At 43.9% G+C, this 26,048-nt stretch overlaps 1 protein-coding gene across 2 annotated transcripts; it reads left to right on the forward strand.

Annotated features, from left to right (window-relative positions):
• Positions 1-9,585: 9,585 nt before the first annotated feature.
• On the forward strand, positions 9,586-25,890 carry LOC129527105 (bifunctional peptidase and (3S)-lysyl hydroxylase JMJD7-like). 2 transcript variants are annotated; one of them, XM_055363475.2, is made up of 6 exons: positions 9,586-9,731; positions 11,645-11,792; positions 23,241-23,329; positions 24,652-24,860; positions 25,090-25,249; positions 25,377-25,890. In XM_055363475.2, the coding sequence occupies exons 4-6, from the start codon at positions 24,852-24,854 to the stop codon at positions 25,463-25,465; spliced, it is 258 nt and encodes an 85-aa protein (XP_055219450.2). In that variant the 5' UTR covers positions 9,586-9,731; positions 11,645-11,792; positions 23,241-23,329; positions 24,652-24,851; the 3' UTR covers positions 25,466-25,890. The 2 variants fall into 2 exon arrangements, with proteins under 2 accessions (XP_055219450.2, XP_063554568.1); XM_063698498.1 differs by lacking the exons at positions 9,586-9,731; positions 11,645-11,792; positions 23,241-23,329; positions 24,652-24,860 and having other exon boundaries at positions 24,867-25,249.
• Positions 25,891-26,048: the final 158 nt, after the last annotated feature.

The following is a 26,048-nucleotide window of genomic DNA, read 5'->3' on the forward strand; positions in this document are numbered from 1 at the left end:
TCCCATAAAATTTTGTTTAACAATGATTTACAAAATGATAAAATTTATTTATTTTGATTGTGTATGGATCATGGTAACAATAAAAAGACTTGTAAAAATAACTAAATTGAAAGAATCTTGAACATTTAGAGCCTTAAGACTGCAGGAATTGAAGACCACAGAAATATTAATTTATATTAATATTTTTGTTGCAGAGACATAATGAATGATCAAGGAAAGGTTTTTAAGCGTTAAAAATATATTACACTAGATAAAATTATTTGGGGGAATGGGATGGAAATACATTTTCAAGAGAGAAAGGAGCAATGTAAAATGAGGATGTAAAATCCTTCTGCTGGTTGTCCTTGGGGTTTTCTTTTAAAGAAAAGCTTGGCAGTGTTTTTCTTTTTTTCCATTGGATGATGGTGAATATCAAATCACTTTGGTGCTAATATTTCATTTAATACATTAATTTTAAAATTTTCTGTAGAGGTGAGATCTCACTATGTTGTCCAGGCTGGTTTCAAACTCCTGGCCTCAAGCAATCTTCCTGCCTCAGCCTCCCACAGTGCTGGGATTACAGGTGTGAGCCACTGCATCCGACCCCATTTAATACATTTAAAAGAGTGGTGTAACAATTTTTATTTAAAATGTCATATTTACAATATTCTAGAATGTATATCTTTTCAACTAATTAAACCTAAACATCCTTGTAAAAAGTGTGAAAAGTTATATAGTTTTTCAAAATTCGATTAGCGGTTACATAAGCAGAAATGTTTAAAGTATGTATGGTACAGCCAGGCTTCAGTTCCCTGTCTTAAACACAAAGATCCATATCAATTCCAGATACTGCAATGGTTTGCTGTTTTTCCTGCTTCCCCCATCTCCAAATAAACTAAAGTATCAACATGCCTCACCTCACATAACCCTAAGGTTTCAGCAGTTGGCAGTTACACCTGGAAACCATTTTTCTAAAATAAACAACAACTGTTTGCTTATGGATCAAAATGCAAAGGACCATAACATTGAGCCTCACCCTCCTACTACAGATCGAGTTTAAAAGTGCCATGGTATAGCTAAATTATGAAGAAAAATATGAATATAACTGCAAAAGTGGAAGGAGATTTGGGATAATTCTTGCCCATTTTGTTAGGCCAAATGCATCTTTGTGCAAATTAGAAAAAGGTGGTCTTCCTCCCTTCACTCCTATCCTTTTGGGGGTGGAGGGGCAGTGGCTGAAGTACAGACTGGGTTTCAGCTACCGCATCCTCCTTCGGTTAGCTGCCCTCGGCGTGACAGAAACATGTGCAAACAGCCCTGTGCCTTTGTCTTATGTTCCAGCCAGCCAAGAAAAATAGTGTAAAAGAGCAGCTGCTGTTTGGGGTAATGACCTTGGACCCTCTCCAATTTGTTCCAAGCCTGTTTTTGTATTCATTTTTCCCACATTTATGTTCCTGGATGGAAGCTTCCATATCTGCTCTTGGCCCTATTTGAAATTCTCTAGATTTCCTTCCTGGCTCCTGGCCTTTGGCTTTTCATGTGGCTCCTGATCCCACACGCTCCCTTAATTTGGATTCTCCTGTCATTTCAGGTGCGAGGTTTCCCACTACAGCCTCTTGGGCCTCACCTCCAATACCTCTTTCCCATCAGAACAGCCCGGACCTTCCCCTATGGTAGAGCAGAGACAGAATTTAAATGAATTCTCAAGAAGTGCTTGGACTCATATCTAGCAAAATTACATGGCATTTAACCTTTGACACAAAAAATGCAGCTTCTAGGAATCTATCTAAAGATACACTGTGCCAAATATACAAAAAGAAGCATTATTTATCAAGCACTATTTCCTAATAAAGTAATTCTTAGGTCAGGCGCAATGGCTCAGGCCTGTAATCCCAGCACCCTGGGAGGCTGAGGAAGGCAGATGGCTTGAGCTCTGGAGTTCAGGACCAGCGTCAGCAACATGACAAAACCCCATCTCTAACAAAAATACAAAAATTAGCCGGGCATGGTGGCATGCACCTGTAGTCCCAGCTACTCGAGAGGCTGAGGTGGGAGGATCGCTTGAGCCTGGGAGGCACAGGTTGCAGTGAGCCAAGATCGCACCACTGCACTCCAGCCTGGGTGACAGAGTGAGACCCTGTCAAAAAAAGAAAGAGAAAGAAAGAGAGAGAGAGAAAGGAAAGAAAGGAAGAAAGAGAAAGGAAAGAGAAAGAAAGAGAAAGAAAAAGAAAGAAGGAAAGAAAGAGAAAAAAGAAAGAAAGAAAAAGAAAGAAAAAGAAAGAGAAAGGAGAAAAAGAATTCTTACTAACAAATGCAGGAGAAATGATAGAATTGAAATATCACCATTTTCAATTCCTAATGAAATAACGTATCTAGGCAATGACCATCAATAGCTAGATGCTAAAATCATCTGATCAAACACTGATGGGAACTTCGTAACAGATGGATCAGGCTAACAACATCTGAAACCACTAACTGGTTTTGATATCATAAAAAGAAAAACAACCAGATATTTTCTGTCTCCTGATGAGTTGCAATTGGAACTACATATCACCTGTAAAGTCTTCTGGCCAAAAAATTAAGCCCAGCTGGATCTTATTAAACCTTTAAATCTAACAGTTAGTTTTGAAGCTTTTACAGATTAAATGAAGTCTGAGATTTGCTTCAAAATGAACCAGTGGTGGGGAGGAAGTGGGTGAGGTGTAGGTGAAACAAGATTGGCCACGTTGATAATTGCTGGAGCTGGGCGATGAAAGCACAGGTATTTATCACACCATCTCTCTACTTTTGTGTGCTTTTTTTGTTTGTTTTTGGTTTTGGTTTTAAGAAGCAGAGAGTTTAATAGGCAAGAAAGAAAAGAGAAGGCTGAAGGAAGACGCTCCCCCGTACAGAGACAGAGGGAGGGGGCTCCAAAGCCGAAAGAGGAGGTCCTCTTGTGTATGTTTTAAAATACTCCCAGATAAAATATTTTTGGAAGAGTACTTGGTTGGATTCAACAGCTTTTTTTTTAATTTAAAAAAATCACCTCAATTTTTTTGCTTGCTCTAACGTGCCGTACAAATTCCTGAGGTTTTACTTGTTGCTTTAAAATGAACTGTGTAAACACAAGCTGGAAGAGATCAGCTGTGCGCTGGAAGGGTTGGTTAAATATTGAGACTGCCTTGCTGAGGGAAGCCTTTTAACGAATCTCAGTAATTTTGCAAGAGAAAAGATAACAATGAACACTACATTAAACATCATTCTTTTGCACTTTGCTAAATATGTGTATGTAAATTACTGTCTGACTGTTACTGGATATATACAGCATATACATATGCACCTTTTTTTACTGTTTTTTTTTTTTTTTTTTTTACAGAGCTTGCTCTGTCACCTAGGCTGGAGGGCAGTGGCGCAGTCTCGGCTCACTGCAATCTCCGCCTCCCAGGTTCAAGCGATTCTCCTGTCTCAGCCTCCAGAGTAGCTGGGACTACAGGCGCCTGCCACCGCTCCTGGCTAATTTTTGTATTTTTAGTAGAGACAGGGTTTCACTATGTTGTCCAGGCTGGTCTCGAACTCCTGACCTCGTGATCCATCTGCCTCGGCCTCCCAAAGTGCTGGGACTACAGGCATAAGCCACCGTGCCCGGCCCATGTATACTATTTATACATTTTTAGTATCATTTTGCCTTTACATTTTACATAATTTCAGATACATTTTCCTCATATCAAATAATTCAGCATTTTTTAGTACTAACATCATAGTCTGTAAGCCATTCAAAAAATGTATTTCACAAAATAGGCTATCTCATCCTTTGAGCTATTGAGATGAATTAATTTATACTCCTCCTAAGATCCCTCTCGTCACTAAGATTCTTTTATTTTACGACAAAACCATAGTTCTAGAAGCTTGTTTCTCCCACCTGAAAAGACTGGATTTGGGACATGATCCTGTAGAACTTCAGAGGTAAGCCTGGTGAATCTGATCATAGGGGGTCTGGAGGGTGAAAAAAAAGTTTGGTGCTCATGGATGGGGCTAGTATTGGGGTGTAGGGGAGATTAGGTCAAAGCAAGAGGATTCAAAGGAGAAATGAATTCCTTTAGATTGGGGAAGATAATCAGAAGAGGTAGAAGACACCGTCCATGACACTTCCTGGGGAAGCAGATGTATGTATAAGGATGTGAGTATTGTGGTTTTGTAAAGAATGCATTCCTGAAGATGTTGCATAATTTAAAACCTACATATTTTGATTAATTTTCTCATGAGAATAGCAGGGTATGTGTTCTCAGCGCTCACAAATGTAGAATCCATTGTGGCAAATTTTTGCTTTCATATATTTTTTTTATCATTATTGTCACAGGTTCTGTGACGGAGTTCTGGTTTCTAAATTCACAGCATACCAAGGCAGTTCTTTAAAGTTCTTGATACTGTTTTATCATATCTAACTTGTATTCCAAAATTATTGAGTTGGAGCACATTTTCCCGGCACTTAGCACCGCTATTTCATGGATGGTTGGAGAGGGGGTCCAAAAATTTTAAAATTATGTTAACAAAAATAACACAGCAACAAAACAATAAGCAAAATCACTGCCAGAGTATTCCTTAGCTTGAAACAATACGGTTCACATCGATAGAATATGGCATCTATTTCTGTTTAATCAGTTAACCCTGCTAAGTAGCAACAGCTTACAATTCATGTCTAAAATCATGATTTTTTTACTAGTTTTTTTAAAAATGTGGGCTATATATATATAATTTAACATTTTGCTTGTAAGACTTAATTTTGCCTGGGTATGGTGGCTCATGCCTGTAATCCTAGCACTTCAGGAGGTTGAGAGGCAGGAGGACTGCTTGAGCCCAGGAGTTCAAGACCAGCCTGGGCAACACAGTGGGACCCCATCACTACCAAAAAAAAAAAAAAAAAAAAAAAATTAGTCAGGCATGGTGGTGTGCACTTGTAGTCCCAGCTACTTGGGAGGCTGAGGTGGGAGGATCACTTGAGCCCAGGAGGTCACGGCTGCAGCGAGCCATTATTGTACCACAACACTCCAGCCTGGGTAATAGAGTGAGACTCTGTCTCAAAAAAAAAAAAGACTATTTCTAAATGTGTGGCTATATTATACCATATAAATGTGGCTTCTTGGGCAAGGAAAGAGGACAATATAGATGAAAAAGAAATTGATCCTACCAGAAGTGATCCTTTTATCTGCATAACTCTCAGGCAGTTGTGGCAAATAATTGGCAATATCTATTGTTCTGAAACTGGTTTTCGCAACTTTTATTGGGAACACCATCCCCTCTCCTGCATGATCAGTTTCTCCTCTCCACGGATCATTCACATGAGTAAAGTCAGTAGCGTGCTGGTAAATGTTTAAGATCTTGTTCTTTGGGGGAAAAAGGTCCTAAGTTCTAGCAGTTGCCCTGGATAACTTCAAGGTATCAACATGGAAGTTATGTACAAAAATGGCTGTCACAAGCCAGTATGAGCTAACACCAACATACTACCCAGTGTTCTTCAAACTTCAGGTCACAGCCCATTAGTGGGGCTTGCAAATATTTTAGTGGACTATAAGCAGCATTTTTTTTAAAATGAAGAAAGTAGATTGTTTTACACATAACAGGAGTATTGTTTTGTACAAATTTTTTTTTTTTTTTTTTTTTTTTTTAGACACAGTTTCACTCTGTCGCCCAGGCTGGAGTACAGTGGTACAATCTCAGCTCACTGCAACCTTGGCCTTCGGGGTTCAAGCGATTCTCATGCCTCAGCCTCCCGAGTAGCTGAAATTACAGGCACGCGCCACAAGGCCCAGCTAATTTTTGTATTTTTAGTAGAAACAGGGTTTCACCATATTGGCCAGGCTGGTCTCAAACTCCTGACCTCAAGTGATCCACCTGCCTCGGCTTCCCAAAGTGCTGGGATTACAGGAGTGAGCCACCGTGCCTGGTCAAAATTTTTGTTTTCGTAATTTTAAGTATGCGTGTAGTAAGTCTCAATGGAAATGTAATTCTTATGGCAGGTCACTTGAAAAAAAAGAAGTCTAAAAGTCACCAATGTAGTATCTTCTCTTTTAAAAAAAAAAAAAACCAACAGGAGAAAACCTGAATCTGCCCTTTGCTCCACTCCTTCCTCAGCTATAATGCTGCTTCTCCATTCCTCCTCACAGCAAACCTTTTTGAAATCTTTATAGTCATGGTTTTCACCAGTTCTTCACCTCCCATTTCTCAACACACTTCAGAGTCAGAGTCAGCAATGACATCCATGTTCCTAAGCCCATTGCTTACTTCCGTCCTCCTTGGCCTCTCAGCACACTTGGCACACAGGCTGTTCCTCTTTCTTTGGCATCTGTGACACCACTCTCAGCAAATTCCCCTGGTTGTCCCTTCTCAGTCTCATTTATTGGCATTGTCTTATCTCCCCAGGGCTGTCCGAGGTGATTTTCTCCCACTACTCTCCTAGGTGGTGCCATCCAATCCCATGATGTCATATCATTCTTCCCTCATGCTTCAGCCATACTGGTTGGTGGCCTTTGTTTCCTGAACACATTTAATGCATTCTCAAGACCCTCAGGGACTTTGCAGCAGCTGCTCGCTAAGGCTGGAATGCTCTTCCCCACCATCTTCATATGGCTGTTTCCTTTCTTTCACTCACCAGCAGCTTAAACTTTGACTCCTCTGAGAGACTTTCCTCGTCACCCAACTAAGGTTGCCACTCAGGTGCTCCCAATTTAATCTTCTCTAAAACACATCACTGTATGTGTCCTCAACTAGAGTATAAGCTTCCTCGAAACAAGAACAATCAAAACTCCTTGCCCTCATGGAGTTTATAGTCTTATGATGGGTGAAGTAACATAAAATAAAAAGGCACCTTATATAGTATATTAGCATGACAAATGTTAGCCAGAAATAAAGCAAGGAAGAGTTGCTAGGGAGTGTGTATGAGTGTGTTTTGGGAGAGTGTTTGCGATTTTAAATATTGGTGGTCAGGAAGGGCCCCACTGAGAACTGACATTTGAGTAGACTTGAAAAGGGAAAAGGAAATATTGAGTAAAGATTTTAGGATGGGAGTGTGACAGGCCTGCTAGGAGAATAGCAAAGTCGCTGTGGCTGCTGCAGAAAAAGTGAGAAGGAAAGTAGTAGGAGATAAAGTCACAGTGTGTGAGGATTCGGGCAGATCAGGAAGTGCTCGTGTAAGAACTGGATCTTTACTCAAAGAATGAGCAAAAATTAGTAGACGGTTGGCCGGATGCAGTGGCTCACACCTGCAATCCCAGGTTACAGGAGGCCGAGGCGGGCAGATCACTTGAGGTCAGGAGTTCAAGACTAGCCTGGGCAACATGGTGAAACCTCATCTCTACTAAAAATACAAAACTTAGCTGGGCATGGTGGCGCGCACCTGTAGTCCCAGCTACTCAGGAGGCTGAGGCACATGAATCACTTGAACACGGTAGGCAGAGGCTGCAGTGAGCTGAGAATGTAACACTGTACTCCACTCCAACCTGGGCAACAGAGTGAGACTGCCTCAAAAAAAAAAAAAAAAAAAAGTAGGTTTTAGTAAGGGATTAACATGATCTGAATTATGTTTTGTCATGACTTCTCTGGCTGTTGTGTTGAGACTACATTGCAGAGGGGCAAGGGCAAAAATAGGGAGACCGATTAGGATACTGCAGTAATAATGTAAGAGATGTGGGACTCTATCTAGAAGGGCCCATGAGGTCCTTTGCATGCTAGTATTCTTTACTGCTGTGCCTGGCCATGATAGGCATTCAGTGAATATTTGCTTATTTAAAATAACACACTGGGCTAATTGAACAACAGTGCCAAATGAGGGAGATATTTCTAGGAATAAGTTCTTAGGATTTATGAACATTTTAATCCAGATTTTCTTTGTTAACTCTGCTCTCTGGCCCTTTCACTCAGCCCCGTTTGCACCTAAATATGACTTACAAAAGAAACACAGCATTTATGTGTACTTATTTCAACTTATTTTAGCTTTGTAAAGAAGTACAAGGTTGACTCAGGGCCCAGCTTGGTGTCTCATGCCTGTAATTTCAGCATTGTGGGAGGCCAAGGCAGGAAGATATTGTGAGCCCAGGAGTTTGAGACCAGCCTGGGCAACACAGTGGACCCTGTCTCTACAAAAAAAAAATTTTTAATTAGCTGGGCATAGTGGTGTGCGTCTGTAGTCCCAGCTACTCCTGGGGCTGAGGTGGGAGGATCACTTGAGGGAAACCCTGTCTCAAAGTGGCGGGGCTGGGGGGAGACTCAGGCAGAATTGTGAAGATATTCAATTGCTCCTGACTTTATCAATAATCTAACATTTCAACCTAACATTGATATCTATTTTATGCAAAGCATTACACCATGCACTGGGGACTGTATAAGACAAGTTCCTTTTCTCAAACTACAGTCGAGTTGGATAGATAAAACACACAACACATACCAAAAGAGAACTATAAATCCAAGGCAGTGTATGTCAAGGGTAAATTCACCTATTCAGATTGGATCTTGAGAAATGCATCAGACTTGGAAAATGGGTAAGGAGGAGAGAAAAGCAACAGTGAATCAGAACATGAGTTCCCAGTTATGGGACTTGTAATGAATTCCTCAATTAAAACAAAAAATAATGAAAACAAAAGTCAGGGAGGAGAAAGCCCACGTTAATGACACTAAGATATATCTTTCCAAACAAATGTAGATAAAAGCCAAGTAGAGAAGATGAGAACTTTGAGGTCCCTAACACAAAACAAATAGTAAGCAGCCAGCCATTCCAAGTGACTGACATGACTTTGTTTAACTTTATTTGTATTTCTGGCTGGTGTGTTTACAGCCAATAGGTCAAACTATCAGTCAGTGTAGGGCCCTGAGAAGTCGGGTATTTAAGAGCATCTAATAGGCACAGAACTGTGCTCCATACTGCTTAAACTGTTCCCTAAGTGTCCAATTTGGAGAAAACACCCACACGCAGGATAACTGGCGAGTGACGCGGAGTGGCTGCGAGTCCAAGTTATCACTAACGGATGGGGAGCTTGGACTGGGCACAGTCCAGCGTACTGAACCCTTCCCCCACCGTTTCACCTGCATACAGAGGTGTGTACTGTCAAAAGCAGCGCCTCCAAGTCTCTTCTGGCACTGTCTGGACTTCGATCCGAGGCAGACGAGGAAGCTGAGAAAACCCTGGCGTTGACCCCGTGGACCTGGGCGCCCCGGGAAGGCCAGCGCTTGGTCCAGGCAGGCGGGGCCTGTGCGGTGACCACCCTGGTCCTGAAAAGTCCCAGCCCCGAGCGCCCTCCCTCCTAGACCTGGAGGCCTGGAACAGCCAGGTGGACTTCGGCCCACTTGCTGCGGAAGACAAAGCCTTTCTCTTCTTTCCTTCCCATTTTCCTACCACCTCCCACCCCACTCCGCCTTCGGGGCAAAGGCAGCCAGATCCACCCAGGACACATTCTTTGTCCTTATCCCTCTGTGCTCGTCCCACAGCAAGCCAGTCGCGGTCCAAGGCTCCAGAGGCTGTGCAGGAGGCCGAGCTGGGTGGCGATCAGCGGCGGGTCCCTGTCCAAAATCCAGCAGAGCCGCCAGGGACGCCCCATACACAGAAGGCGGGGCGCAAGGAGGGTGGGGAAACCACAGCAGTAAGGCGCGCGAGCCGGGAAGTGAACGAGGACTGACTCCTGTCGCTTCCCGTAGCCGCCCACGGACGCCAGAGCCGGGAACACTGACAGCACTTAGCTGCTGACAAACAACTTGCTCCGTGGAGCGCCTGAAACACCAGTCTTTGGGTGAGTCGCGCGACCCCCGGCCTCGGGTGGCGGGGCAGTCGCTAGGCGCGTGGCTGCTCTGAGGGTCTCGCCAGTGGAGGATGGCATTCGGATGTCACGGCTCCTAAATCACAATTTGATGGGTGGGACAGTGTCCAGTCCACCCCGACCCGCAGGTCCTCACCGCGGCAGAGCCGGGGCTGGGTGGCGGGGACGCTGCCTCTGCAGGCGAGGCGCTCCGGGGCATAAGGGATTATCAGGAGTCGCGGCCTTTCTTGGACATCCCTGGCTGGGGTCAGGCTGTTTGCCCTGGGGTGTCTCCTCGCTGCAAACCCACCCCACCTGGGCTGCTTTCTCACCTGTTCCCTCCTAGCCTGAGGCCGAGCGCCACCTCCAAGTGGAGGAATCTGGGGAAGTTTCCTTCCCGGAATTTGTAGTGACAGTGGAGTGACCTCCATTGCGTTCCCTGCCTCTCACACGCTCTTTAGGATGCCGCGTCATTTGACTGCAGTATTAAACATTGCAAAGCGCAAGTCATGTGACTTCCTTTGACCGTACGTGAAACTTAAGTGATGGCTGCTTGTGATGCATACGAAGTGTTCATGCTGGCGGGACCTGTCCCTGGGGATACTTCGGGGGTTGCGTGATTTAATGCAAGCAGATGGCTTAAATTGGGTCACTGGCTTGTTATTATACATGTGTATGGCAACTCGGCATCCATTCTTTTTGCTCTTGTTCTTGCTTCCTGAATTGAGTCACGGAGCCAGAGTTTTGAGGTTTTGACTAACGAATTAAGTTAATGACATGGGGCTATATTTAGGTGGTAAACCAAGAGGGATACGGTTTTTTTTCTTAATAAAGAAAAAGTGATAGATTTGATCGGTGTGTATTGTTGGTGTGCAGTATAATGACAGAATTGCTGGAAGTAAAATACAGGAAGCTCTGGTTTCATTTCCCCTTTAGTTCTGCTTAAAGTCGAGTTTTTCCTGGAGCTATTAAATGTAGTGTAGTGTCCATGAGTGCTTTTATCTTAAAAAATGTGGCTGATGCTTTCCAACACTCCCCTGCCCTGTGATTATTATTTTTTTAAGCAACAGAGAAAACTGTATCTTAATAGTATTAAAAGTATTGGATTTTTCCCTACTTTGATTTGTTTAAATTGGAGGAGGAAGAGCAATTCTTTCTATTCACAATAATAATAGCTAACATAGCGCTTACTCTTTCGCTGTTTTATTAACTCAATCCTCAGAACAAACCAATGATGTGAATACTGTAATTCTCATTTTATGGAAATGAAAATTTAAATGAATACCTCTGATAATTGTACGGGACTGTTTGATTAGTATTTGCCATTAATTAATTAAATTTTTTTTTTTTTTTTTTTTTTGAGATGGAGTCTCGTTCTGTTGCCCAGGCTGGAATGCAGTGGCACAATCTCGGCTCACTTCAACCTCCGTCTCCCAGGTTCAAGCAATTCTCCTGTGTCAGCCTCCTGAGTAGCTGGGACTACAGGTGCATGCCACTACGTCTGGCTAATTTTTGTATTTTTAGTAGGGATGGGATTTCACCATATTGGTCAGGCTGGTCTCTAACTCCTGAACCTCAGGTGATCCACCCGCCTTGGCCTCCCACAGTGCTGGGATTACAGGTGTGAGCCACCATGCCTGGCCTATTTTAGTATTTTTAATAATAAATTCCATGTTAGAAATTTTCTACTGATGTGTTTTTTAAGTCAATATTTCCTACACTCACAATCCAAAATTATTTAGTATATGAGCACACTGGTAAGAATGGGAGGCAGATCGTTGATTGTAATAATATTCTATTATTTGGTAAATATCAGTAACATAATATATAATTTAAATTTAAAAATAGGATATGAAGAAAAATGCTACATGCTTACTTTTCTTTTCCTCTATTTTTACTTTACACAGGGCCAGTGCCTCAGTTTCAATCCAAGTAACCTTTAAATGAAACTTGCCTAAAATCTTAGGTCATACACAGAAGAGACTCCAATCGACAAGAAGCTGGAAAAGAATGATGTTGTCCTTAAACAACCTACAGAATATCATCTATAACCCGGTAACTGATTTCTATAAGATAACTTTTTACCTATGCCAGGACAGATCCAATAGAATATTAATTATCCACTGGGAGACAGGGCAAGAATAAAAGCCAGTGAACATATTTAAAGCACCTACTATGTAATAGAGATGGTGGTGGGTGCTGACTACGAAACAGCTCTTGTCCTCTAGTGGAGGAAGAAGTCACAATGATAATATGACGTGATGAAACAGTGTTATGAACAGGGAACGTCTGGGTAGAGTGGAGGGAATGCCAACTTTTGGTGATGGGAGGAGGCTCAGCTAATCATAAATTGTAGTTTTTAAAGGAAAGTGGATTTCTTACTCTACAAGTTTTTCATTTTCTTTTTTAATTAGAGCTGTCCATGAGAAGTTAATGTCTCGATCTTTCCCTCAGCCTTTCAAATACTGCTTGGCCCTTGAGCAGGGAAAATGTCAAAAGCCAATGGGGAGGTGGAGAGTGTGAAGTAGTAAGGGTCTCGTGCAGTTCAGGCAGGTCCTAGAATCCCTGAATGACTGTAATTGCTGGAAATTGCCCTGTAATCCTGAGCAGTAAAGAGCTTGTTTTAGTTTTATGTGGTGGTGAGAATCTTTAGGAATGTCTAGTTTCCACGTATCTGAAGCTGAATCCTGAATCGAGGTCTGAAAAAGGACAGCCACTTTTTCAGTAAACCGCCTAGAAGATTCTTGGGCAAAAGAAAGGGTGAGAATCCTTAAAATAAGGCCCTAAACCGGTTTTGTTAGTGTGTGTGGGTTCAAGTTTTTGTCATTTACTTTATAGCTGTATTTCCTTTTTCCCTAAGTTTTAATGTCATTGTGTAAGAATGAGGTATCGCTGCTGTATCAAGCAAAGTCAGTTTTAGGAGAAATAGCCTTTCAGTGGTAGTAAGTTTAAAAAAGATGACTTCCTGAAGTGGAAGCTTGTGAGACATTTAAGATGACTTTGCGCATGTTAGAGTTAAAAAAATCCCAAGGTTGTAAACTGATTTCCTGCAAAGATCTTAAAAACAACAACAACAAACTAGGCTGCCTGCCAGGGGTGTCTGAAGTATCATCTTGGCTCAAGCTGGGAGAATGGATAAAGGTTACACTGTTCATTTCTGCCCTTCACACAGAAAAGAAGATAATTTTATAGGTAAAATTCCTGCATATCTTGATTCTAGCATACTGATGATTCCTGTAGTTTCTGGGGTCAGTACTCTCAACTATTGAGGTGGAACAAAAATAAGTAGACTTCATTTCTTGAGGAAGGGGATCTGGAGAAGTAGTTCTGCTCTAGAGCAGAAAATGCCTTCAGTCTTGTGGCATGGGCTGGATGCTGTTCTGAGGATAATGCATTTCCAAGGGAGATATTTTTGGCAAATAGCTTGTTTTTCTTTCTTTTCAAATTTCTCTGTTTTATTATCAGTTCTCACAAAAGAGTCGGAAAGGTTAGAGGTAGACTGAACTGAATGGCAAAAACATTTTGCGCTGTCTTTACATTTCGCTACTGTAAAATATTTATAGTATAAAGGGCCTGTATTGCACTGAATTTCTCTCATTTGTAGCTAGTTGCCCTTTCAATGTTCCAAAAAAAAAGACTGTAAATAACTTATTTTATTTATTCAATTAATTTTTTAAAAAAAATTTTTGAGATATAGTTTCCCTCTGGTCACCCAGGCTGGAGTGAAATGATGCAATCTCAGCTGACTGCAATTTCTGCCTCCCAGGTTCAAGCAATTCTAGTGCCTCAGCCTCCTGAGTAGCTGGGACTGCAGGCACATGCTACCATGCCCGGCTAATTTTTGTGTTTTTAGTAGATATGGGGTTTCACAGTGTTGGCCAGCCTAGTCTCAAACTCCTGACCTCAGGTGATCTGCCCATCTTGACCTCCAAAAGTGCTGGGATTACAGGCGTGAGGCACCGTGCCTGGCCAACTTAGTTATTTAAAGATAATCAATTAGTATATTTTATAAGCTAGACTTAGGAAAACTGTTTTCGGCTGGGCACGGTGGCTCACACCTGTAATCCCAGCACTTTGGGAGGCCGAGGCAGGTGAATCACGAGGTCAGGAGTTCAAGACCAGCCTGGCCAAGATGGTGAAACCCCATCTCTACTAAAAAATACAAAAATTAGCCAGGCATGATGGCAGCCTCCTGTAATCCCAGCTGCTTGGGAGGCTGAGGCAAGAGAATCACTTGAACCTGGGAGGCGGAGGTTGCAGTGAGCCAAGATGGTGCCACTGCACTCCAGCCTGGGTGACAGAGCGAGACTCCATCTCAAAAACAAAACAAAACAAAAAAAAACAAAAAACAAAAAAAACCCCACACACAAAACCTGTTTTCTTGAATCATGGTTGTTTTGTTACTGATAGGTTCAATAAGTAAATATATTTATTGTCTGTTGTATTCTTTATTAGGCATTATAAACACACCGCCACTTTTTAATTTTTATTTCATTAATGTTTCCAAATTTTTTTTTTTTTTTTTTTTTTTTTTAAGACAGAGGCTCGCTCTGTCACCCAGGCTGGAGTGGAGTGGTGCAGTCTTACCCCGCTGCAACCTCCACCTCCTGGGCTCAGCCTTGTAAATAGCTGGGACTACAGGCATGCACCACTATGCCTGGCTAATTTTTGTATTTTTTTTGGTAAAGACAGAGTTTTGCCATGTTTCTGAGTCTGGTCAAGCACTCCTCCCGCCTCGGCCTCCCAAAGTGTTGGGATTACAGGCATGAGCCACCATGCCTGGCCTATTTCTAATATTTTGGTCCACATTGGTGTTAGACCAACTGTCCACATTAAGTTTTCTTGGAAAAGATGAAGTAAATATTGTAACTGGCCTATGTATTTTTTTCCCTGTTTAGTATATTTCTTTGACTAGTTCAACTGATAGAATTCCAAGACTTAAAAAAGTCAGGCTCTAAGCCTGGGTCCAGAGGCTCACGCCTGTAATTCCAGCACTGTGGGAGGCCAAGGCTAGTGGATCACTTGAGCCTAGGAGTTCAAGACCAGCTTGAGCAACATAGTGAGACCTTGTCTCTCTATAAAAATACAAAAATTAACTGGGGATTGTGGCGCATGTCTGTAGTCCCAGCTACGAGGAAGAGTAAGGTGGGAGGATTGCTTGAGCCCAGGAGGTTGAGGCTGCAGTGAGCTGTGAGTTTGACACTGTGCTCCATTCTGGGTGACAGAGCAAGAACCATGCTCAAAAATAAAAATAAAAAGTCAGAGTCCGGGCGCTGTGGCTCATGCCTGTAATCCCAGCACTTTGGGAAGCCGAGGCGGGAGGATCACTTGAGGTCAGGAGTTCGAGACCAGCCTGACTAACATAGTGAAACCCCGTCTCTACTAAAAATACAAAAATTAGCCGGGCATGGTGGCGGTGGCCTGTAATCCCAGCTACATGGGAGGTTGAGGCAGGAGAATCACTTGAACCCGGGAGGTGGAGGTTGTAATGAGCGAAGATTGCACCACTGCACTGCATCCCGGGTGACAGAGTGATACTTCATCTCAAAAAAAAAAAAAAAAGAAAAAAAAAAGTTAGGCTTCCTTTTCTGTTTTTTTCTTTCTTTCTTTCTTTCTTTTCTTTTCTTTTTTTTTTTTTTTAAGAGACGGAGGCTTGCTCTATTGCCCAGGCTGGAGTGCAGTGGTGCAATCTCGGCTCACTGCCACCTTTGCCTCCTGGGTTCTAGCAATTCTCCTGCCTCGGCCTCCCGAGTAGCTGGGACTTACAGGCACACACCGCCACGCCCAGCTAATTGTTCTTTTGTATTTTAGTAGAGACGGGGTTTCACCATGTTGGCCAGCCTGGTCTCGAACTCCTGAGCTCAGGCAGTCCACCCGCCTCGGCCTCCCAAAGTGCTAGGATTATAGGCGTGAACCACCGCGGCTGGCCACTTACTTTTCTTTCTACTGAATTTGAATGAATAATTTGGAAGACAGTATCTTTACTTCATACCAGGAATGCTGTCAGTGAAACTTCTTGTTTGGCAGTTCATTATCTACCTATATATTTAATTTTGCTATTGTTTATAGAGTTCTTAAGATATGATTAAATGCTAGCTGGTTAAGAAATTATTTAGAAATGGAACAGAATTGGTTGTTACTCCAAGTTAATAAGTTGCTTGTCAATATAAATCCTACCTGGTACCCAGTTTTCTTAGGAACCTTGCTTCCATGTTTATCCTTTTCTGCTTAGTATTCTAAGTACTCCCTTTTTACCTTACAATTTAGTCTTAAAACACAACACAGTCAAGTCTTTCTTTTGTAACCTGTGAAGTACCTTCTAGCCTTTGTGCTGTTTTTCTTCTTTTTTTGCTGCCTGCCTTCCTGACTGAGAGTGGATTTCCTCACTAAGGCTCTGCCCTCTGATTTTTCACTCTCTTAATTTCTTTTTTGGTTTTACTAGTGAAATTTTGTCTTTAATGTCTCTTTCTTTCATGTCTTTACCGATCACTCATAGATTTTTTTTTCCATGTGTATCCAGTTCCAGCCTTTCACCTAATGTGAACCCCCAACTCTCAGTTGCTCAACCAGCCCTTCAAGACTAGGAGTTCAAAACCAAACTTGCATCTTCCTTCCCAAACCAGCTTTCCTCTTGCAGTTTTCTGCAGCAGGATCCTTCTGCTGTTTAACTTTTGCCTCCTCCCTTGTTTCCTAGCACCCAATAGTTGGAAGATAGTCTGTCTTCAAAATTTTAAACTACATTTATGTCCAAACCAGTGGCTTTTCCTTTTAAAAAAATTTAAAGATAATATGTGCAAATCATTTTTTTAAAATTCCAACAGTATTTAAGAGTTTCAGTGAAACATCCATTTTCTTCTAGCCTGGTACTTAGTTTTACTCCCCAAGGGCAATCACTTTTTACTGGTTTTTAAAAATATATCCTTCCTGAGATAGTTATGAATATCCAAAAGTGTGTGTGTTGTGTATATCACCTTTTATATATCCTGTCTCTTTACATGCATGCATTTTACTGTATAAACTGTTTTCTACCCTGCTTTTTCTATTTGATCTATTTTGGAAATGTCATTTTATTTAGAACTTCCTCATTTATTTTAACAGCTGCATAATTAGCAGTAAAACTTACGTAAGCAGTCCCTTGTTAAAAAGGGCTGTGTCTTTTTGCGATTATATCCGGTGCTACAGTGTACATCCTTGTGTGTGCATCTTGGTGTGCCTGTGCTACGTATTTCTGTAGGATAAATCTGTAAAAGTGGAATCACTAGGTCAGAGGGTATGATCCATTTTCTTTACTTATTTATTTTATTTATTTATTCATTTATTTTTGCGACAGAGTCTTGCTCTGTCGCCCAGGCTGGAGTGCAGTGGCATGATCTTGGCTTACTGCAAGCTCCGCCTCCCGGGTTCACACCATTCTCCTGCCTCAGCCTCCGGAGTAGCTGGGACTACAGGCGCCCGCCACCCACGCCTGGCTAATTTTTTTGTATTTTTAGTAGAGATGGGGTTTCACCATGTTAGCCAGGATGGTCTCGATCTCCTGACCTCGTGATCCACCCATCTCAGCCTCCCAAAGTGCTGGGATTACAGGCATGAACCACTGCGCCCGGCCCTATTTTATTATCTTTATTTGCTTGGATCCTTCTTAGCTTTTTCAATGTTAAAGGTATTGACAGTTTTCCTCTTATTGAAATTTATAAATCCATTGACTCCCTTGATATTATTGCCCTGGCCTGACTGATTCTTCTCTCTCCTTTCTCTTCTCACCCCATGTTGAGGTCCCCAAGGTCACACCCAGTTTTGATGACTCACCAGCATAGAGTTGTACTTGTGGCTATGATTTATTGTGGTGAAAGGATATAGAGCAAAATTGCAAAGGGAAAGTCACCTGGGGTGAATTCCAGGGGAAACCCAGTGCAAGTTCCAAGGTCTCCTCCTACTGGAGTCACATAGGATGTGCTTACATCCTCCAGCAATGAGTTGTGACAACACTTGTGAAATGTTGACTGCCAGGGAAGCTCATCAGAGCCTCAGTGCCTACGGTTTTTACTGGAGGCTGGTCACATAAGCACCCTCACACGTATCAAAAAATTCTGGTCTCCCAGAAGGAAAGCAGGTGTTTAGCATAACCATATTATTTGCATGAACAGGTCAGGTACAGGAAATCCCCGTTATCAGTTAGGTTGGTGGGTGCCCTTCTAAAATCCCAAGTTCCTAGACACCAGCCAGGGGCCTGCCTTGTAAGGAGGCCTTTCCAGGACAGCAGTCAGGCCTGCCAGTGTTAATTCTTTTCTGCATACCTCCTAATTTTAGAAACCACCGAGCCTTTGCTGCCTGACCTGTCCTGCTTTTCAATTTCTTTATCTACTTTGATATCTTTACAAATGATCTTTACCCTGACTTTTAAATGTGTGCTCTGCCCATTCACCTAGCGTGTGGTTCTGAGTCTCCAAGTCTTCTTAGCAGATTTGCTCTTAGATGTTCTGCCAACGCTTCACACCAGGTGTTACAAACTAAACTCGTCATCTTCCTCCTGAAACCTGTCTCCCAGGCCAGGCACGGTGGCTCACACCTGTAATCCCAGTACTTTGGGAGGCCGAGGTGGGTGGATCACCTGAGGTCAGGAGTTCGAGACCAGCCTGGCCAACTTGGTAAAACCCCATCTCTACGAAAAATACAAAAAAATTAGCCGGGCGTGGTGGCGGGCGCCTGTAATCCCAGCTATTCAGGAGGCTGAGGCAGGAGAATCGCTTGAACCCGGGAGGCGGAGATTGCAGTAAGCCGAGATCATGCCATTGCACTCCAGCCTGGGCAACAAAAGTGAAACTCCATCTCAAGAAAAAAAAAAAAAGAAAAAAAAGTTTTCTCCCCAGCTTTGTCACGTATTTAGTGGCCTTATGTAGACAGTTTCCTTTGAAACATCTCTTGGACTTCTCTGCTCTTCCAGGGCCATTGCCACCGACCTGGAATGTGTCCTTATCGTTTCACGCCAGGCTTATGGCAGCAGTCACCCAGATGACCTCCTGACCTCTGGCGTATTTCACCGCCACTGGACTGTTGTTCCTAAACACTTCTTTCGTATGTCACTCTAAAATCTGACCCTGGCCGTACCTTTCTTTAACTACTCCCTGACTGCATGCTGAGAGAAGATGGGTCTTGTCTTTTCCTGCCTCTCTGCTTTTGTAAACTGCCATTTCTACCTGAAGTGGCAACTGAAATCATACCTTCTTCATAAACTGTCTTTGGCTACCTCAGTTAGAATTCCTTATCCCATTTTCCTGAAGCATTTCTTTGACTCTTCTTTACTGCTCCCCCACCCTTTTTTTTTTCTTTGAGACTGAATTTTGCTCTTGTTGCCCAGGCTGGAGTGCAATGGCCCGATCTCGGCTCATTGCAACCTCCGCCTCCTGGGTTCAAGCGATTCTCCTGCCTCAGCCTCCTGAGTAGCTGGGATTACAGTCATGTGCCACCATACCCCGCTAATTTTGTATTTTTAGTTGAGATGGGGTTTCTCCACATTGGTCAGGCTGGTCTTCAACTCCCAACCTCAAGTGATCTGCCCACCTTCGCCTCCCAAAATGCTGGGATTACAGGTGTGAGCCACTGTGCCCGACCCCCATTTTTTTTTTTAAAGATGTTGAATTGCTCAGGGTTTGTAGTTACAAGCAACAGAAGCCAACTCTTTAAGCAGAAAAGGAATTTGCTAAATGATAGTGCAGAGTTCTCAGAATCTCTAGCAGCATGAAGAACCAGGCTTGGAGAATAGGTAGCCACAGATATACAAGCATGCTGTAGGACCGTTCCCATGAAGAGGCATCTGTTGTCACTACTGGACACAGATGGTACTGTGTCTCTGCTACTCTACCAATGCCACTGCTGTCTCTGACCCCAGATGTAGCTCCCTCTGACCCTGGATGCAGCTCCCTCTGACCCTGGATGCAGCTCCCTCTGACCCTGGATATAGCTGCCCCTGACCCCAGATGTAGCTGCTTTTGACCCCAGATGTAGCTTTCTCCAACCCCAGATATAGCTGCTGCCCCCTTGCCAGAGCGAATACTGCATCATTGTGGCTTCTTCTTGTCACTGGTTCTTACTTAAAAGCTGAGCTGGAAGTTCTAATGGGCAGTTTTGTCACCTGCTCTTACCTTGTTGCAGTCTAGATGAGGTCTAATGTTCATAAGGTAGGGGATTTTCAGGTATGGAAGGGGATACCAATTTTCAACAGCCAAATAGAGTATCACATTTTCACTCTATGTTTCCTGGGTGTCTGTTATGTTTCCTGGGTGTCTGACCCTTAGGCTTCTTTCAAGCTGCAGTCTGCCTAATAGAGAGCCTTGCATTTAATCATCAAAAAGGCAAAGCAATATGAATCAGCAAGGGTGTTTTGGCAAATAACACCAAACCTGACTGTGGCGTAAGCTTGTGGTATTGTCTCCAGTGTGATCAGATCTGTATTTTAATTTTTTAAATATAAATTAATAATGATCTGTGAATCACCAAAGTAGCTTGGAGTAGCCTAGAAAACAATGTATGTCCTCCGTTTTCACAGAAGCCATATAGTCGTGGGTTAAATGAGTCAGCGGCAGGGCACTGTGTCTCATAGTTAAAAAAAAAAAAAGTATTACTGAAGTAATGCAGGATCTTTTCTGAAGTAGAAGGCATGATGAACCCAGAAAACTAAAGCAGCAAGTGGCCACCGTTCTTAGCATAGTTGTTTCTCAAACTGGAACAACCTATAAACAGTTGTGAACAAGGTATTAGAAGTGATGGGGGCTGGGTGCGGTAGCTTCTCCCAAAGCTCATTACCTCCCAAAGCAACCCCAGCACTTTGGGAGGATCACTTTGAGCCCAGGAGTTCCAGACCAGCCCGGCCAACATGGCAAAACCCCGTCTCTCTAAAAATACAAAAAATTAGCTGGGCATGGTGGCACGTGCCTGTAGGCCCAGCTACTTGGATGGCTGAGGCTGGAGAATCGCTTGAACCTGGGAGGCAGAGGTTGCAGTGAGCTGAGATCATGCCACTGCACTCTAGCCTGGGGGATAGAGTGAGACTCTGTCTCAAAAAAAAAAAAAAAAAAAAAGTGATGGGAATAGATTGTTTTGTCTCAAAAAGCTCTTTCCAATGCTAAAATGAAACATATAATTAAAAATATTTTTCTGGCTATAAAAATATCGATGCTTATTATAGACATCTGCAAAGTATGAAAATGTATGAAGAAAAAAATTAAAATCCCATCATCCACCATGAAAACTATTATTATTTTTGTCTGATTTCTTTAGTGTTTTTCTTTTTCTTTTTTTAATTTTTAATTTTTTTGAGTATGTAGTAGGTATATCTGTTTATGGGGTATATGGGATATTTTGATACAGGATACAGTGTGTATTAGCAAGGTTTTCTTTTTAATGTTTATATTTATTTAGTTGAGATCATACTATATATGGCTTTATAGATTACTTTCTCACTTATATTACTAACATTTGTGTTATTAAATATTCTGCATAAAGATAATTTTAAGATGAAATTTGATGTTATAAAAACTTCTCATTTTATTAAGAGATTAACGCTATGAAACCTGCTGCTATATATTCTTGGAACCAGCTGTGACCCAAAAGATCAATGTAGGGATGTAGGTCCTTCCCCATTCTCTACACACAAAATCAGATACTCTGATGTGCAGCTGTAGCCCCAGTCTACACTGTCTGTTGTATTTTTTGTTTTCTGGTGTCATGTGCCTCCCACCCTGCTCCTAGCAATTGCCATGACAACAAATAGATAATTGGCTTCCGTAATTTCTCATCGTATTGCCTAAGGCAACAGAGAGCTTGTGGGCTCAGCTTGCGGTTCAGCAGCTGCTTTGTTGCCTCTCCTCTGTATGTGTGAGGCCTGCTAGAGCCCACTTTCCAGACAGGTGAGAGTTCATTCATTCACCATGCAATTACCGATCATCTCTTGACCTGTGTCCTGGGGAGGTAAAGGTGATGAGCCAGTTCTGCCCCATGCAGCTCACAGTCTAGGCAAAGCTACATGCAAACAAACAGAATCCAAAGTGCTATCATGAACCCTCTGAGAGGGGCTGACTCAGCAGCCCAGGGAGCTTGAAGAAGGCTCCACAGAGGAGGCTGTGCCTCAGGTCGATTTCAGTTTAGGAGCCACCAATTTATAACCACTTTTCTGTGGCCCATCTTATTTTATTTCTTATTTCTTGACAATCAGAAGTACCTTGGGTAGGTTTTACCATGCACATCGTAATTTGAGTGAGCTTAGTGTGAGGCTTAACGGTGTGTGGGCTGTACATCGTGGTCAGATGCTCCAGATGGAGGCAGATGGTTGTGATGCAGGAGAGGCAGCCACATAGCACAGGTCCCCAGCCAGTGGACTGGGAGGACAGTGTAGTCATCTCTGGGGAAGGGGAATGACAAGATCTGGCAGTATGGCAGGTCCCAGAAAAAAAGGGCTGGGTTCTGGGCAGTGAGGGTGCAGGTTGAGACCTGAATACTGGGTGGAGCCAGCTGTCAGAGTCCACGCCTGCAGACTGGACTGGTCCAAGGCAGGTGGATGCCATGTCTTGAAGACCCACAGGCACCCACTCATCCTCATGATCATGCAGTTCTCTGGTTTCTAACAGTGCAGTCTGGGTTGCAGTGTGGGAGTCCAGCAGAGAAGAGCAGGCCCTGGAATCCCAGGTGTGGGGGCGTGGCTTAACGTGGAGTTTCCTTCAGAGGCAGTGAGTGCTTGTCACTGTCTCCGTCAGCATTGGCTTTGGGCCTAGTGTGGCCTCGAACCTTCTGTTGGGATCAGCAGTGGAACAGTAGGAAAAGGAATGAGTAGACGTGGCATTGCAACAAGTCTTTTTTTTTTTTTTTTCTGTTAGAATTATCATATTAAGCAGAAGTTTTGCTTCACAAACTCTCAGCCAAATACAAAATACTGTGAATAGTATTTACCTTGTGTCTCTTTCCAAAGAACTCATAGTGGTTTGCAGCTATTGCAAATATCCTGGCCATGCGGCATGCGGTTCCTTGTTTTTTTTTTTTTTTTTTTTTTTGAGACGGAGCCTCACTCTGTTGCCCAGGCTGGAGCATAGTGGCGTGGTCTCGGCTCACTGCAAGCTCCGCCTCCCGGGTTCACGCCGTTCTCCTCCCTCAGCCTCCTAAGTAGCTGGGACTATAGGCGCCCGCCACCACACCCGGCTAATTTTTGTATTTTTAGTAGAGACGGGGTTTCACCGTGTTAGCCAGGATGTTCTCGATCTCCTGACCTCGTGATCCGCCCGCCTCGGCCTCCCAAAGTGCTGGGATTACAGGTGTGAGCCACTGCGCCCGGCCGCGGTTCCTTTTTATAGCTGTTTGAGTAGGAAAGATGACTTGGAAAATGCTGGATTCTGAGCAGATTTATGTGCAGCCTTAAAGAGTGTAGTTTTTCTCTATCAATAATGAGTGTGGGTTGTAATTGCTTAGTAAGTAATTTTGTTTATGTAAACGTACATTTGTTAAAATTTTTTTTCTTAGGTAATCCCGTATGTTGGCACCATTCCTGATCAGCTGGATCCTGGAAGTTTGATTGTGATACGTGGGCATGTTCCTAGTGACGCGGACAGGTAAAATCATTGTGCTAAAGGAAGGAGCATGAATAGGCTGTCTTTTTGTGATTGTGGAATGATAACAAAGAGTAAGGCGGGAGAGACCATTTGATACTTTGAGGCCCAATTAGCTTTCATCAGCAGCCCTGGCCAAGGTGCTGAGGAGATTGGAATGAATGACTAAATAAAGGTTATTGGGATTTATTTCATTGCTGTAAGTCTGATTTCGGTATAAAAAAATTAGAACTATCAGCTGGATGTGGTGACTTACACATACTTTTCCAGCACTTTGGGAGGCCAAGGCGGGAGGATTGTTTTTGAGGCCAGGAGTTCGAGACCAGCCTGGGCAACATAGTGAGACCCCCATCTGTAAAAAAAAAAAAAAAAAATTTAAAAATTAACTGGGCTTGGTGGTATGTGCCTGTAGTTGTAGCTACTCAGGGGGCTGAGGTAGGAGGATCCCTTGAGCCCAGGAGTTTGAGGTTGCAGTGAGCTGTGATCGAGCCACTGCACTATAGCCTGGGTGACAAAAAAAAAAAAAAAAAGAAAGAAAAAGAATTAGGTATGTCATTAAAGAAAGGAATTGTGGTCAGATGACAGGGACAGTCTAGTTTTAGTCTGACATTCCCGCAGCATCACAGATCTAGTTCAGATGATTTTACTGAATACTTGCTTTGGATACAAGCTGTGGTATCATTAGTGTTGGGCTCAGCTCTGTGTACCTAACACCTGAAGAGCAGTGGTTTAAGATGTGAAAATTAAGTCTCAAGGAGACAGCCCAGGCCTTTTCAGTTAACTCCTTCAAGTCATTAGAGAAGTAGACTCGTTAGAGAAGTAGACTCCTTCCAGCTTACCACTCTGCTATCTTGAGGGTGAGGTGAGGTCCCCTTTCCCACTATCATTGGCAGCTAGATTTCCAGCCCTCACTTCTGTGCTTTCGGTAGCTGGATGGGTGCATGTGGTGTTTGCAGGGAAACAGAGCTGGACAAAAGGCAAGTGCTTGCTGACTTTTAAGGCAGTTTCTAGTAGCCTTCCCTGAGCACTTCACTTCCATCTTATCAGCAGAGCTTTAGCTGCACAGGCAGGCCTAGCTGCAAGGGAGGCTGGGAAAGGTAGGTTTTTATTCTGGGCAGATTCAGACCCAGTTCAAACTCAGGGGCTATTTTACTGAGGAAGACAGAAAAGATTAGGCAGTCAGCTCTTTAGGCCTCATAGTGAATGAATGAGGAGGGATTGGTCAGTCCCTTGTCACTGGGCCTGGAGTGTAGTGCCTGCTGGGCCTTTACTGGTGGCTTTCCTTTCTGAGCACTCATGGGGCCCATGTGTCTTCCCTCATATAGATTCCAGGTGGATCTGCAGAATGGCAGCAGCGTGAAACCTTGAGCCTGCCCAGGGCTGGCTGGGGTGGAGGAGGGTCTGGCAAGTTCCAGGCTGTTTGCAATTCCCCAACACCCTTCTCCCTTGGGCTCCAGAGCTGTACACGCCGGCAACCTACCAGCTAACTGAAGAGGGCACCTTTAAGGTGGTGGATGAAGAGGCCATGGAGAAGGTGTCTGTCCTGTTCTTGGGCTCTAGGGAGGGAGAAGGGCAGAAGCCTGGCTCTGAAGAGCAGGCACAAAAGATCTGGGGAGGTGGCACCTTGCTCTGAAAAGTCCCTAAGTCTGAGGCCTTTCAGTGCTGAGCCAAGCAGGGTCTGTGGTGTTGACCTTTGGAAGGGACAGAGCCTGAAGTCCTGGGGGGTCTGGGGGGCTGCTCCCTGGCATCTGATGTGTTCCCAGGTGCCCTGGATCCCACTGGACCCCTTGGCGCCAGACCTAGCACGGTACCCTAGTTACAGTCAGGCCCAGGCCCTTCGCTGCATGGTGCGGGCCGGTGAGATGCTCTATCTGCCGGCTCTGTGGTTCCACCACGTCCAGCAGTCCCAGGGCTGCATCGCAGGTGAGGAGTTGCCCAGGCCGCCTGGGGACAGGCCCTGCCAAGGTCCAGCAGGGCTTCTGGGGGGAGGCTTGGGAGGCTCTAGGTCAGAAGAGGGATCTTCATGCTCAGATCCCCGTTCTTCCCACAGTGAATTTCTGGTATGACATGGAATACGACCTCAAGTATAGTTACTTCCAGCTGCTCGACTCCCTCACCAAGGCTTCAGGCCTTGACTGATGGAGCACTGGTGAACACGACCGAGCACGCCTCGGGGGACGGGGCCAGCCCCTCCCTGGCCGGGTCAATTCTCGAGAGAGCCTGGAGTGTGCATGCTGGCTGCTGGCCCCGGGTCCAGCATGGCTTGACATCAGCTTTGGAGGATCTTGGAATGTGGTCATAAGGACTCAAGGTGCCAGGCAGGTCTGGGTGAGGGTTCTCAGGAAGTTGCCACACAGGTGAGCAGAGTGGGGATCAGGTGCAGCGGCACCTCTCCCCAGCGCTGTGATGTTGGGCGAGTCAGTGCGTCTCGGGCATTGGTGTCCTGTCAGTAAAGAGATAATAATGGCTGTACCTCGCGGGGCTGTTGTGGGCTTGGAGATGATGTCTATGAGGACCAGCATGGAGCTGGCACACAGGACGTGTTGAATAAAAGGTAGCTGTGAGTCGTATGTCCTTTTTTTTTTTTTTTTTAAAGATGGGGTCTCGCTCTGTTGCCCAGGCTGGAGTGCAGTGGTGTGATGTCAGCTCACTGCAAGCTCCGCCTCCCAGGTTCACACTATTCTGCCTCAGCCTCCCAAGTAGCTGGGACTACAGGTGCGTG

Source organism: Gorilla gorilla, chromosome 16 (genome assembly GCF_029281585.2).
Source record: "Gorilla gorilla gorilla isolate KB3781 chromosome 16, NHGRI_mGorGor1-v2.1_pri, whole genome shotgun sequence".
In the NCBI taxonomy this organism is placed as follows: Eukaryota; Metazoa; Chordata; class Mammalia; order Primates; family Hominidae; genus Gorilla; species Gorilla gorilla.